This window comes from Megalobrama amblycephala, linkage group LG6, assembly GCF_018812025.1.
Source record: "Megalobrama amblycephala isolate DHTTF-2021 linkage group LG6, ASM1881202v1, whole genome shotgun sequence".
Classification (NCBI taxonomy): domain Eukaryota; kingdom Metazoa; phylum Chordata; class Actinopteri; order Cypriniformes; family Xenocyprididae; genus Megalobrama; species Megalobrama amblycephala.
The window spans coordinates 17,997,353-18,012,657 of NC_063049.1; the positions used below are offsets into that span (position 1 = coordinate 17,997,353).

At 38.0% G+C, this 15,305-nt stretch overlaps 1 protein-coding gene across 6 annotated transcripts; it reads left to right on the forward strand.

Moving 5' to 3' along the window:
* The first annotated feature begins 1,877 nt into the window (after positions 1 to 1,877).
* LOC125270009 (probable uridine nucleosidase 1) lies at positions 1,878 to 14,372 on the forward strand. 6 transcript variants are annotated; one of them, XM_048193164.1, is made up of 7 exons: positions 1,878 to 2,048; positions 7,032 to 7,146; positions 7,861 to 8,045; positions 12,622 to 12,801; positions 12,911 to 13,022; positions 13,530 to 13,666; positions 13,800 to 14,372. In XM_048193164.1, the coding sequence occupies exons 1-7, from the start codon at positions 1,893 to 1,895 to the stop codon at positions 14,139 to 14,141; spliced, it is 1,227 nt and encodes a 408-aa protein (XP_048049121.1). In that variant the 5' UTR covers positions 1,878 to 1,892; the 3' UTR covers positions 14,142 to 14,372. The 6 variants fall into 6 exon arrangements, with proteins under 6 accessions (XP_048049121.1, XP_048049126.1, XP_048049122.1 ...); XM_048193169.1 differs by having other exon boundaries at positions 2,015 to 2,048; positions 7,032 to 7,243; XM_048193165.1 differs by lacking the exon at positions 1,878 to 2,048 and adding an exon at positions 2,435 to 3,032.
* Positions 14,373 to 15,305: the final 933 nt, after the last annotated feature.

Genomic DNA, 15,305 nt, shown 5'->3' on the forward strand with positions numbered 1-15,305 from the left:
AGCTATTGTCAAGCTATAATAAATGATCTGTGGGAACTGAAACTTCATAGACACATTCTGGGGACACCAGACTTATATTACATCTTGTGAGACGGGGCATAAGCCCTTTAATTCATTGGCGGTAAGCTGTTATTAATGCAGTTTCATTCCAACCACTTGTAGCTGCTAAAATGTGAAATTTCAAAGCATAGTCTGCAACAGGAAGTTTACCTTGTAAACTGAAGAGTTGATCATGCATGGAGTGTGCCCACTTCCTTGAAGTGGTTGGTAAATGCTGCCATAGAATTTGTTATGGGTCTATAAGCTTCCCAGATGGAATTTGCCCATTGCAACACTACCGAATATACATATGAGAATCTTTGCTCAATCTGTTGGATATAACTGTGGTTGCATCTTGAAGAATAGTGAACTTTGGAGAAGGAACCCGCTGCAACAAAGGTAAGGTGACTGGTGGTCTGAGTGTTTGTTTGGCATTTGTACCAGATCAGTGAATGGATCGGGAGTTGGATTCTGGATCACTAGCTTCTGTTCCTCATTGCATTGTTAGGTCTGGTCTTCTGTCACAATAACAGAAGGAGATGACTCAGAATGTAAAGTAAAAGACACTATCTTTATTCACAGGAGGTTCAATGAAGCAGCATGGTCCACAGATGAGTATGGAATTCAAAGTAGCAGGTTTGCACTTAGCTTGATCATTCACAGTTCTTTGTTTGTTGCAGGTTCTGACTGGTGTGCGGCGTAGACAAAGTATGGGCTGGAAGTGAAGTAGTGAGTTTCCAAAGTGAGTAGTCGGGTAAGTCTTTCCATAAGTGGCTGTATATATATGAGTCCCAATGAGCATGTGCAGGTGATTAGAATAGACATGAAGTCTACATGTACCACACAAGAGGAGCATGTTTCATGTCTGATTCATCTCAATTTAAGACCCAAGGGTGGATTTCAAGATGGACTTCCCAGATCCCAAATGGGAAATGCCTCATGAGAGTTTAATAGAAGGCAACAGATTGATTAATTGATTTTTACAGAGCCCTTAAATGAACATGGTGATGGGAAAAATATGAGACGGGAGGAAAAATTATGTTTCAATGCTTTTGTTTATTCATTTGAAATTATATTTCGAAAGTATTGCGTTCCCAGAGAAACTTTGCATTGGCTTGCAGAACTATTGCATTCTCTCGCAAAAGTATTGCCGTCTCCTGAGAAGAGGATAAGAAATATTTTAGGTCTAATAAGAATAAAATAAATCTTTAAAGATAATATAAGAAACCTTTTATAATCTTTTTCTATTTCCATCATTTTGTATGGCAAATAAATGCATAGAACCAGCTCAGTTCAACTATGCACTGCCAATACTAGTTTTATATAGTTAGTTTACAAATATAAGGATTTAAAAAAAAAAAAAAATCATAACAAACATTACTCATAACACAAACTTTTGAAAACTGTATTTAATAGATCATTAAATGTTAATGTAGGCCTATATACCCAAAAAATATTGAAAACACATTAGTCACAGCACATTTTTGTAACCTATATTTTTTCTTATTGGATACATTTGTCTAATAAAAGAGGATACATTAAAACTATTACAAAAGTAACATCATCCAGCAATCTCTAAAAAATAACGGGGGGGGGGAAATTATCTTGAAAATACATACTACTGTGATTGGTCCAGAACAACTCATTATTTCGGTGTGACCCAGAAATAAGTCTGTTGGCGCCTCAGTGACTACTTCACTCAGAGAAGCTGTCAACCTCAGCTGTCAATCATGACGTCTCACCCTGTTCTTATAGCATCAAATAACTGCATAATATGACAAAAATTGTCTTTGGAAAAAAATATTTGAAGTGTAATTGAATTGTTTTGTTTGTCTCGCGTCCCACTGGTGTACATGGAGAGGGCGGGGTTTATGACCTATACTGCATCCAGCCATCTGGGGGCGATCGAGACGCTTTGGTTTCTCTTTTCAGGACTCTTGTGGCATGCTTGGTTGTTGAAAGTGAAAGTGACGTCCCAATTTCCCACCCATCCTAGAGCACATAGAGCCGTGAGTATTGAATAACATGCTTTAAAACATCCCACTAAAGCCATATGCATGCCACTGTTGTTTAATGCTGTTATAAGAGCGTTCTTAAACGAAACCATCATTAAGATCCGCTCTAGACGCCTCAGTTCACCGCTTCTTGCAGTCGGAATGAGAACCATGAACGAATCATTTATCCTGGTGTTGCGAATGGTTCATTAACAATATCTGACTCAAAAGATCAGATTCGTGTTGTCGTGTAGCATTAGGCTTGTTTGAGATGCGTCGCATCTTAAATTCAGCGTAGGCGGCTGCAGTGAGGGAGGAGTAAAAAATGCAGGCAAGACGGACAGTTCTCTGATCTCGTAGGTGTCATATCCTCTACGACAGTGGTTCCCAAACTGGGGTACGCGTACCCCCGGGCAGTCCCGGCGCCATGGGCGGGCATTGGGGGCCCTGGCCCGCCCTGTGAGTCACTAGTGCCCGCCCTGGATGAGTCGACAACTCCACGTCCCACCAACCACCAGTCCTTGCTTTTTTTAATCAATAGGCTACTGTCATCAAAAGTTATCGTTTTGTATCATAACTACCGGATAAAAATGTGTTTGATCTGATTTAAAAAAATAAAATAAAATAAGATAAAATAAAATAAACGGATTTGATTGGTTTGTAAATATTGAGCGCGGAAATGTTTGGTTGTGTGCTAAGCATAGTGCTGTCGCTTAATGTTAGCAGTCATTTTTTAAACAACTGCTGAACTATCTCGTGTGACAGTGTCTGAGGATATACCAATCAAAGACCACCAAAGTTGGCAGGAGAGATAAGCGAGGTAATGTTAGGCGAAAGCCCGAGTGTTGCTGTGAGACTGAGACATATCCAGCTGCAGACCCGCAGCACCACAGTTTCAGAACCGCAGCCACAGAGACTGACGCGCTTCTACTATGATATTTGTCTGAACTATTTTCGCTGCTAAAACAGAACAGAAACAGTCAAAATTGCGTCTAAAATGTAAGTACATTCATATTACTGCCATATGAAATCAGTGTCACATTTTCAGTCGTGGTATTATTCGACACTCTTGGTCGTGTGATGTTGTTTAAATATACAAACTCCACATTTGAATTTTTACTGCAGTATTCAGCCGCGGCTCGTCTGGGTGGGGCATAGCCCAACAAAATATTCATCCAAAAATAGACTGAAATAATAATATATTGTAAATGTGTCCAGCATTCTGCAACAAATATTTTTTCAGATTTTCTAGTCGTAAAGTGAGCAGGGTATATTAAAATATAGCGTAAGGATTCGGCAGGCATGAATCATGATAAGCGGGGCAGCCTGTCTCAGAGCCCTCCCAGCTCTACAGCGCCCCACAAATTTCCAATGTAAACCTATGATGAAAACCTGTGGTAAAAAAAAAATGGAACTGCAGCACCCATTTGAGCAGCCGTTTGAGCAGATTTCTGGCTGCCCCGCTTACTTCCAAGTGACGTTATGTCACGTAAACCTCGCTCTAGGTCAAGACAACATCAGTCCGTTTCACATATGTGTCTGTATCAGGTCAGTAACTAGTTGGCATGTCTGTTCTTCCTAATTGGAGTAGCGTATTAAATAAATTAGAGGATAAACCCTTTAGTTCATGTGAATAGATTCTACATACAGTAGTTCTGTTGTGTTTGTTTTATGTTTTTCTGAGAATAGACTTTTTTCTTCGCTGGAATTCCTACATACCTTGTAACATCCTAAAACAACATTTGTCATGCTGCGCTCATTTGTTTCGATTTCTCCTCGAGAGGCAGCGCGAGCGCCTCAACAACGCAACATTTTGTTAGCGTCAGTACATTACATCAGCGTCAGCCTATATATTATTATGCACTATCGATAATATCGATATTATTATGCACTAAGCCACTTAGACTAAATTAATGCAGAAGCATTATCGCATTTTGGTGATTCTCTAGTCATTTTTTTTTTGTTATTGGCGTTTTAATCAGGCCAGGCAAGTAAAATTCTCTTTCACTTGCCCCTTTAAAAAACCAACTTGTCCCGGGCAATGTCGAGCCCATGCGACGTGTTTAGTTCTTCCTCGGTTTTTTTTTTTTTTTTTTTTTGTCCATTTAATTCATAATTAATGTTATTATGCAATAAGGTTGATTTGTGCCCCCCTGAAAAAAATGTAATGCCCGTCCGTGAATTTGTGTCTGGCGCCGGGTCTGCCCCCGGGGGTACGTGAGGTGACAAAAGGGGGTACGCGAACAAATGCTGAGTAGTTCATTTAATTCTACTTTAAAATAATATTAAAATCGAGCATGTATTTCTAAATGCCAAAATGTCATAAATCCAGTACATTTAATCAAATTACCTCATCATTTGCAGTCAAAAACGACTGTATCCACACAAGCAGCATCCATATGATAGATTGCGTGCAGATTCTGCTGCCTTAAATCACGCTAAATTACTGCCGTTCTCGACAATGCACCTTTGTAAAAGTGGGGATTTAGCTTATTCGCACTAAGAACAAATATAGACACAGATAGTGGATTGATATCGATTTAAGACTCAAACTTTCTTCGATACAAAAACATAGGCCTACCTTGTGTGAGTTCTTGTATTTAATATTGATAACGAGCAAGAATGCAATTGTTCCCAAATATCCACATGACTGCGAACGTGACATTATTATACAACAGGTCAAAAAATAAAACGTACATTTTAAACACAGTAGTAGCCTATTTACTGTATTTTGCAATGAAATAATAGTTTTAACGAAAACCACAGCAGAACTACAACACACGTCTGTGTTTCGCGAACAATTCTGCGGCTTTGAACGAATCGTGAGAGTCAATGATTCAATGATTCATTCACAGCCACTTGCTTCGTTACTGAATGAATGACTCGATGACTCACTCATAAAAACAGTGACTTGCTGCCATCTGCTGGCGGTTTTAGTTTAATATTTAAAAGTTTTACTTAGTTTCACCATCATTGCATATTTCTCTATTGAACATTTTTTATTTAAAACATTATTTATTTTATAAAATTATTCATAAAGGTAAAAAAAATGCACTGGAAAATCAATTTAGGGGCAAATATTGTCCCTTAATGGAAAAGGTGTGACTGCAGTCGAAATGGAAGAGAGGGGGTACGCAGAAGGATGGTAATGCCTTCAGGGGGTACTCCAAGCAAAAAAAGTTTGGGAACCACTGCTCTACGAGAACAAAGGCGAATATCGCGGGATTCACACTCATTTGCTGTGTTACTGATAAACTGGAATTTAAGTTCTGTTGTTTTTATATGAACATATACATAATCAACATTACACCCAAAGTACTTGTTACTTATTTCCATTCAAAAGGCGTGTTTATCAACCATTTTTATTTTAACTACATACATGTTTTTATATATTTTTATAAATATGACAACAATCACAAACCATAGAGAGATCGCACTGTCAGAGAGTTTGGGAATATTTACACATAATTTATACACATTAAAACACGATATTAGAGTTTTAAAATCAAACATTTTAAGAGATCGATACATCACTGTTGTTTAAACCAACGAGCATTAAAGGGTTAGTTCACCCAAAAATGAAAATAATGTCATTAATTACTCACCCTCATGCCGTTCCACACCCGTAAGACCTTCATTCATCTTCGGAACACAAATTAAGATATTGTTGATGAAATCCGATGGCTCCGTGAGGCCTGCATAGCCAGCAATGACATTTCCTCTCTCAAGATCCATTAATGTACTAAAACATATTTAAATCAGTTCATGTGAGTACAGTGGTTCAATATTAATATTATAAAGCGACTGAGAATATTTTTGGTGCGGCAAAAAAAAAAATAAAAAAATTAAATAACTTATTTAATGATGGCTGATTTCAAAACACTGCTTCATGAAGCATCAGAGTGTTATGATTCTTCTGTGTCGAATCAGCGGTTCGAAGCACCAAAGTCACGTGATTTCATCAGTTTGGTGGTTTGACACGTGATCCGAATCATGATTCGAACCGCTGATTCGACACAGAAGATTCATTATGCTCCGAAGCTTCCTCAAGCAGTGTTTTGAAATCGGCCATCACTATATATGTCATTATTTTGTTTTGGTTTTTTTGCCGCACCAAAAATATTCTCATCGCTTTATAATATTAATATTGAACCACTGTACTCACATGAACTGATTTAAATATGTTTTTAGTACATTAATGGATCTTGAGAGAGGAAATGTCATTGCTCCCTATAGAGGCCTCACTGAGCCATTAGATTTCAACAAAAATATCTCAATTTGTGTTCCGAAGATTAACGAAGGTCTGACGGGTGTGGAACAACATGAGGGTGAGTAATAAATGACAGAATTTTCATTTTTGGGTGAACTAACCCTTTAAGCTGTGTCGTCAGCAAGTCGTTTCCCATCGTTGTTTTGATCAGTCCAGTCGGTGAGTATGAGGTCTCTGTGGAACAAAAGTGGACGTTACTGAATTTGTGGGTGTTTTCAAACTGGTGGGTATCTCATGCAATGAAAATGATCCCCTTCACCCGACCCCACCCCTAAACCCTACCCACACTCTGACTTGGACAAATCAGGTAACACTCTCAAAAACGCCCCTCTGTTTATGGCCTCGCCCACCGATCTGGTAACTCCCATTACTGTCCTGCAGAGACCCATACTTGCAGTTGGTGGAGAGCAACTGCGCCCGACTGCAGAATCCGATATGTCCACCTTGTCATCGCGAGAGGTTTTTGAAATTCGTCAGCACAACATCAGAGCAAGGTGGCCCACACTCGGACACATTTCTTACCGGCATGCATCTCGCAGTGATCACCGGTGATCGGTTCTGCGCAGATAATGCAACATTTCTGCTACGTCCTCCAGAAGTTGCATGCTGCATACGTCATCAAGGATGTCTTATTTAGTAATAAAATTGAGTGTTATTTCTCGTGATGTGTAAAATACTGTAATTTATTTCTTACTTTGCACTCTAACGGTTACTTTTCTTTTCTGCAGCCTTTAAATGCGACCATCAGAAGACACAGGATTCGAAATGAGATGCAGCAATCAGATGTTGATGAAAAACACAGATTAAGAGGAAGAAAGAAGAAGAAGATCCGATTAGCGGAAAGTCAGTATCCACGGACACCTTTAGTGTGGACAATAATTTACACCTAAACAATAACCCTAACCACTGAGTCAAAACATACAGTTAATGTTTATACAAGGTAATTATTAATGTTATGGTCATTCTACACTCTACCCAGCTTTGAATGTTCAACTTTCACTAGCCTGGATATTAAAACAGGATACACTATTAAAGGTGCTAAAGAGGGATGTTTTGTTTTATACATTTTTGCAATATTACTTGAAACTGTCTTTACTAACTGATAAAAGACTATTTATTAAGTGCACTGAAAGGAATAATATTAATATACATCATCTGTGCACGAGGTAGGGCCTTAAAAACATCAGCCAATCGTTTACGCGATCATCGCGTAAACGATTGGCCCTCTGGCTTGTCAATCACTGCCATGATGTTCCTCGCTCCAGTAACTTTCCACACTCTACAGGCGCCGCATGCAATGTTTTTGTCAGGAGACAGGAGTAACAACTGAGTTACCTGCGGTGAGTCCGACATAATGAATCCACTAACACGACACAGCGAATGCCGGTGGTAAACACTCGTGTTCCAATACTCGTGCACGAGTTTTGGGAGGCGTTCCCTCGAAATCATTTCAAAAACTCACTAACAGTCTTTGGTTTCTCAGTCGATGAAAACATCCTCTTTAGCACCTTTAACTGTTGTTAACTAAATGCCTTTTGTTGTCATGTTGTTGTGTAGAAGCCAGCATGAAGAAACTGCTTGTGGACGTGGACTGTGGTGTGGATGATGCTCAGGCTCTCATGATGGCTTTGGCAGCGCCGGACGTGCAGATCCTGGGCATCACTTGCGTTCAGGGCAACACTTCAGTAGAAAATGCCTGCAAGAATGTCCTGCGTGTCCTGAAAGTGTGTAAGCATCTGGAGGTGAGATATGATTAAAAGTCAGTACATACCACAATGAGATAAACATTTTTACTTTTAAAGGGTTAGTTCACCCAAAAATGAAAATAATGTAATTTATTACTCACCCTCATGTCGTTCTACACCCATAAGACCTTTTGTTCATCTTTGGAACACAGATTAAGATTTTTTTTAATGAAATCCGATGGCTCAGTGAGGCCTCTATTGACAGCAATGTCACTGAACCTCTCAAGGTCCAGAAAGCTACTAAAGAAAACAGTTCATGTGAGTACAGTGGTTCTACCATAATAGTATAAAGCGACGAGAATACTTTTTGTGTGCCAAAAAAAAAAAAAGATTGCCGATTTCAAAACACTGCTTTGAAGCTTCGGAGCTAAACTCCGAATGTAGAGTTCCACATAGACTCCATTGTCAAAAACTCCATTGCCAGCAGAGATATATACTGTACGGATAGTCCGGACTGCTGAGCGAATCACTGGTACTACCTTCCCCACTTTCCAAGAACTGTACTCATCCAGAGTGAGTAGAAGGGCTGGCAAAATCACTCTAGACCCCCAGTGTTTCCCACAGGATTTTGTGAGACTGTGGTGGGTGGACATTGGTCCCTCTAGGGGGATCCGGGGGCATGCCCCCTGGAGGAAAATTTTGTACATTTTAAATTTAAATGCATAAATCTGGTGCAATCTGAGAGCAAAATTAAGTGACTAGATCAATGAAGAAATTAGTTTTCTTGTAAACAATTTGTGCTCTAATAGTAATTTATTTATTGGTGATGGTAGGGCACATTTGTCGCATACACAAGATGTTTCACAACATATGTTTCTTTTCACTTTTAAATTCCAGTTATTGTGCAAGTGACGCAAATTCATAGTCCTTGTGTTATGCGATCTAACAGACACCCTGTAGCCAGTATGATGACATCGTTAAGAAACAGCAATAAACTCCAACAAGATAAAGTAATTTTATGCAAATCCACAGCCCTTTATCTACATATCAAGTATTATAATGGGAATATATCATATTGGAGAGTTTTACCGTGCTGACTGTTGTTACAGAACACGACACGCTGCTTGAGTGCTGAACAGAGAATGATTGACAGCTGTGGCAGAGGGAAGACGAGTTTCTGACCGTGAATTTAACGATGTTCTCCCTCACATGAAGCTATGGAATGGCTTCAGATTAATTTGAATATAGTGCACGAAAATTTAATTTGTGCTAGTCTACTTATTTTGCTCTATGACTCCCACTTTTGCCATAAAAAGTGCAATTATCAGACGGTTTTTTAAATATCGCTTCAAACCTAATTTCCGTTTCATTTTGAGACTGTGGCGGGACAAATTAGAATGTGGCGGGCCGCCACAGTCTAGTCAATGTATGGGAAACACTGAGACCCCTCACACCCAGGCCACTTACTCTTTCAACTTTTGCCATCTGGTCAGTGCTACAGAGCACTGGACACCAGAACAGCCAGGGATAGGAACAGTTTCTTCCCTCAGGCAATCCATCTCATGAATGAACAGTTAACGCCCCCACTTGGCAATAAACGTGCAATACACAACACTATTTATACATTTATTTAAAGGTGCCCTAGATTCAAAAATGGAATTTACCTCGGCATAGTTGAATAACAAGAGTTCAGTACATGGAAATGACATACAGTGAGTCTCAAACTCCATTGTTTCCTCCTTATTATATAAATAATATTTAAAAGACCTCCGAAGAACAGGCGAATCTCAACGTAACACTGACTGTTATGTAACAGTCGGGATCATTAATATGTACGCCCCCAATATTTGCATATATTGCATAATACTTGCAATATTTGCCAGCTCATGTTCAATGCAATAGACAAGGGCAGAACGTCTGGATGTGCACAGCTGAATCATCAGACTAGGTAAGGAAGCAAGAACAATAGCGAAAAATGGCAGATGGAGCAATAATAACTGACATGATCCATGATATCATGATATTTTTAGTGATATTTGTAAATTGTCTTTCTAAATGTTTCGTCAGCATGTTGCTAATGTACTGTTAAATGTAGTTAAAGTTACCATCGTTTATTACTGTATTCACGCCACGGAGACAAGACTGTCGTTATTTTCATTTTTTAAACACTTGCAGTCTGTATAATACATAAACGCAACTTAATTCTTTATAAATCTCTCCAACAGTGTGTAATGCTAGCTTTAGCCACAGAGCACCATCAAACTCATTCAGAATCAATGTAAACATCAACATAAACACTGTACTTATGCAATTAGACATGCTGCATGACGAATACTTTGTAAAGATCCATTTTGAGGGTTATGTTAGCTGTGTGAAGTTTTTTTATGTTGTTTAAGGCAAGCGCGAGCTCTTGGGGCGTGGAGCACGAGAATTAAAGGGGGCGCGCGCTGAATCGGTGCATAGTTAAAGATGCCCCAAAATAGGCAGTTAAAAAAATTAATAATAATAAAAAAAAAATCTATGGGGTATTTTGAGCTGAAACTTCACAGACACATTCAGGGGACACCTTAGACTTATATTACATCTTTTAAAAACATGTTCTTCAGCACCTTTAACCAGTGTTGGGCACGTTACTTTAAAAAAGTAATTAGTTATAGTTACTAGTTACTTCTCACAAATAGTAACTGAGTTAGTAACTGAGTTACATCATTATAAAAGTAACTAATTACCAGGGAAAGTAACTATTGCGTTAAAAAATTAAAATGTCAAATAACTTGAATGCCCCCATTATTAAATATAAGTCTAAGAATAAATTACTCTTGAACCGACTCGTGACTCATGATCCGCTCTTGCTTATGAAATTTCTCTGTACTGTACAATACGTGTTGGTAGCCATTAAAGAAAATGTAGTTTCATATTTATGTTTAAATAGTCCTGTTATGTTTTAAATTAATTTACTTGATTATGAAAAGTGAACAGCATGAGTAAGATGCATCATAAGATGTGTAATATATCGGGAGACATGGAGTGGGTCAGACATGATTTTGACCACTTAATTAAGTTATGTTTTATAGAAAGCCTCTCTTTAAACTGAATTTCGTTTTGTAAAAATTGTATCTTAATTTTAATCAATGTTTCATCAACCAATTGCCTGGATTTAATAAATAAGAAGCAAATATAGCAGACAATATAATCATGGATGCGTGGGCGCGATCACTGGCGCGTGAACTGGAGCGTGTCTTATAAATGAACCGAAACTCAGCGTATGAGAAATATATCTATATAAAGCTTGAAATATCTAAAAACGAAAAGAAAAAGGCTACTCTGATTATGTAGCCTAATCCGAATGAAATGTACATTTTCTCTCTAAGCGCGTCTGGTATGCGGAGATGATGAGAGTCAGCAATGTCAACTTCATCTTCGCAGCCGACACTCATTCAGAAAACATTACTTTATTAATAAACAATTAAAATGTCTTCTTGCTGTTTTGGTCACATTCATAATTATTACTTTTGCCGGTTCTTTATGGCAAGCTTTATGCGTGCGCTTGAGTGCCTTTATTACATAAACGCTCATTATTATGGTTTATTCTCTTCAGTATTTAAGAAATTAAATTAATATAAATGTGATTAGTCAACTAATGGCTTAAATTAACAACTACTAGTCGACTAGAAAAACTTATTTCACAAATTTTCGATCCAGCATGTCACAAAGGGTATTCTAGCTTGAGCTCGCGCTCAGCTCGCATGCTCTGACACCATAGTCTGACACACACACGGAGCATCGTACATTATCAGTTTAAAATTATATTTGTGTATGACTAACCGCAGCACACACCAGAGAAAAAACTTTGCAGGTCCAATGGCTGAGAGAGAGTCTACTCGGATGAAAACCGCTTCAGTGAGTTAAATTATAGTAACGCGGCATTTTTTGCCAGTAACAGTAACGGGAGAAAAAGTAATTTGTTTGATTACTCGTTACTGAAAAAAGTAACGGCATTAATAACGCCGTTTATTTATAACGCCGTTATTCCCATCACTGTATTTAACACCTCTTCATACACACTACTACTTACGTTTGCATTTGTACATAACATACCAGTACATACATATACTGTCTGTTGTGTATTTTTGTATATTGTCATTTTTTTGTATATTTTATTTTCTATTTGTTCTATTTTTATTTTTTTATCTGTGTCTTATCACTGTCATTCTGTTTGTGCTGTAGAAGCTTCTGTCAAAACAAAAATAATGACTTTATTCAACAAATTCATCTGTCTCCTGTCATACTTCTGTGCTGTTTTCTTTGCAGAGCTTCAGTGTTTATATCAGAACAGTGGCTCAGTATTGGCCGGATCTGGTCACATGAGCAGCACGATGCATGCTTGTGATGCTGACGCAGGAGCCAGCCAATACTGAACCACCGTTCAGACACAAACACTGAAGCTCTGTAACAAAAATGTTCAGTAATATATATTCTGTTATAATTCCATCTGTTTGCATAGATATTTTGAGATTAAATAACTCCAAGAATATTTTTTCTTACTGCAAAGTAATGTGTTGTAATGTGTATCCAGGACATGACAGCCATTACAGCATAATCAGAAAACCTGACTGTGTCTCTGAATTACTAGATTCCTGTATTTCGTGGAGCAGCTAATTCACTCTTGGGGCAAACCGTCGGTTCTGGAGATTTTTACGGCAAAGATGGACTTGGAGACGCCCCAGATCCCGAAGCTCCTGGTCTGGAACTTGTCCAGAAAGAGATCGCTGCGTCAGCCATGATCCGAATAGTCAATGAGAATCCTGGAGAGGTGTATATGATTATACAATATATTATTGTACAGTATATTATTGAATATTGATTAATGGAAATAACATGCATTTCAAGTATTTACCTTGTGTTGTTCCTGCCTCTCTAAGGTGTCTTTAGTGGCCACGGCTCCGCTAACGAATGTGGCTTTGGCGGTGAAACTGGACCCCTCATTTCCCCAGAAACTCAAAGGCCTTTACATTATGGGTGGCAATACAGACTGTGAGTCCCTAAATCTTACTTTACATTTACTGTTTTATCAGAATAAGACAGGCAATATATCCAATATTAGAGCTGTTATGTTTCATTTATTTCAGTAAAGTCTAATGTGACAGCTTTGATGAACTGATTCAAAGTAAATCTCTACAATCAATGTTTCTCTAAAAACAGACTTTTATTTTGTTGTGATGTCAGTTTAGCTGCAATGATAGCTTCTCTCAAATAAATCTAAATGGTCACTTTAAACAGACTTTAAACGTGTTCTCAAACATGTTATTAATTATGGTTCTTATTGTTATCAATGTTGAAAACAGTTGTGCCTGTTCTGTCTTCATTCTTCCTAATTTTTGACCAGTAGTGTATATTTTTTCAAAAGGATGTTTATTTTATGCAATGCAGTATTGCTCATCCCTAAACCAGAATCATATGTATTGCTTTTATCTGTCTTCTATATTAATATTTTTCATGCAGTTTAACCAGGTTAGAAAAATAACAACCGTTTCTCTTTAGCTCGTGGGAACATCACTGTGTGTGGAGAGTACAACTTTGCAGCTGATCCTGAAGCAGCTTATATTGTCCTGAATGAATTCAGTTGCCCAATTTATATTGCAACCTGGGAGTTCAGCTGTCGCAGTCAATTACCCTGGGTGAGATCCTCATGTCTTAAATACAGTGAAGCATCTAGATGATTGTGTATAATGTAAATACAACTGTTGGTGTTTATAGATTCTTGTACACACAGCATCCATGTCATATAATGTTTGTGTGTGTCTGTTTCAGGAGTTCTGTGATGGTTGGCTGGCCCAGGACACAGATAAAGCTCGCTTTATGAAGCAGATCTTTCAGAAGATCATGGATTCCAGCAAGAAGCCTGAAAAGGAGCTGGAGGAGGGACAGGGATTCATCTCCTGTGACTCTTATGCCATGGCAGCGGCCATAGATGACACATTTATTATTGAAAACGAACACAAAGCGGTCACTGTGGAGCTTGCAGGAAACTACTGCCGGGGAATGATGGTTGTAGATCATCTCGACCTTCTGAAGAAGAATCACAAAGCCCACATCTTGAAGAAGGTCGACTTGGAAAAGTTTAAAGTGCTCATGATGAATGCTTTGAAATAAATGTTTATTAGCAGCCGTCTCTGTAACAGGAAGATTGTTTCTGTGCACTGTCACATCCATTAAGGGTCAAACAGTGGAGTGTGTGCAATCTTACAAGTACTTGGGGACAATCATTGATTTGAAGTTGAGTTTTGAAGTCAACTGCGAAGCAGTGTGTAAAAAGGGACATCAACGTCTGTTTTTTTTTTTTTTTTTTTTTTTAAAGAAAATTGATAAATTGATAAAACTGCTGATTTTTGTTTTATTGTGCTTTTATTTAATCTATTTTGTCATTTCTTTGGTGTCCTGGTATGGGAATTTATCTTTAAAGAGCAGGAACTCTATTAACCAAATTGTGAATAGGTCTGAACCCTGCTTCACTGTATACCAGGCAGGTTCAGCAAATGGGTATTTCAATTTTAAGGGACAGGCAGGATCCCCTGTATTATGAGTTCCAGCTCTTCCTTCTAACTGACAGTTTAGAATACAACAGTGTACAACAAAGCAGTACAAGCTTTGTTCCAGGAGTGATTCATCTTTTAAATAGTAATAAGATGAAGTTATGGGTTTATTTATTACAGTGTTTTTAAGATCCCATTAGTGAGGTTTTGTTTTAAAATGTTAAATGTTAAAAAGTTTTGCTACGGTTACTCCTGTTGTGTACACTACGGCGACGTTTTTTAACTTCGAAAAAGGAGACTTTCTAAAAGGCTGCAGAGCCCGTTTTAGTTTGAAAACGCTGGGGTTGCGTTTCAGTGTTAACGTACCAAAACAACCCTGCTGAAAAAAACAATAGAAACCATTACAGAAATCTTAATGGTTTCCACTACAAAACCATTACAAACCATCAGCCATTAACCATTAAAACCATTACAAAATGGTTTCCATTACGTAGTGTGTTTTGGGCACATTCCATTAGGATTTATTGGTTTGTATTGGTTTCCATTACAGATTTGTATTGGTCTTTATTTGCAAATATTTAATGGTTCCCATTGTAGTTTTCGTATTGGTTCTAATGGTTCCATTATAAATTTGTATTGGTTTTTATTTGCAAATATTTAATGGTTCCCATTGCAGTTTTTGTATTGGTTCTAATGGTTCCATTACAAATTTGTATTGGTCTTTATTTGCACATAATGGTTCTTCCCATTGCAGTTTTTGTATTGGTTCTAATGGTTCCATTAT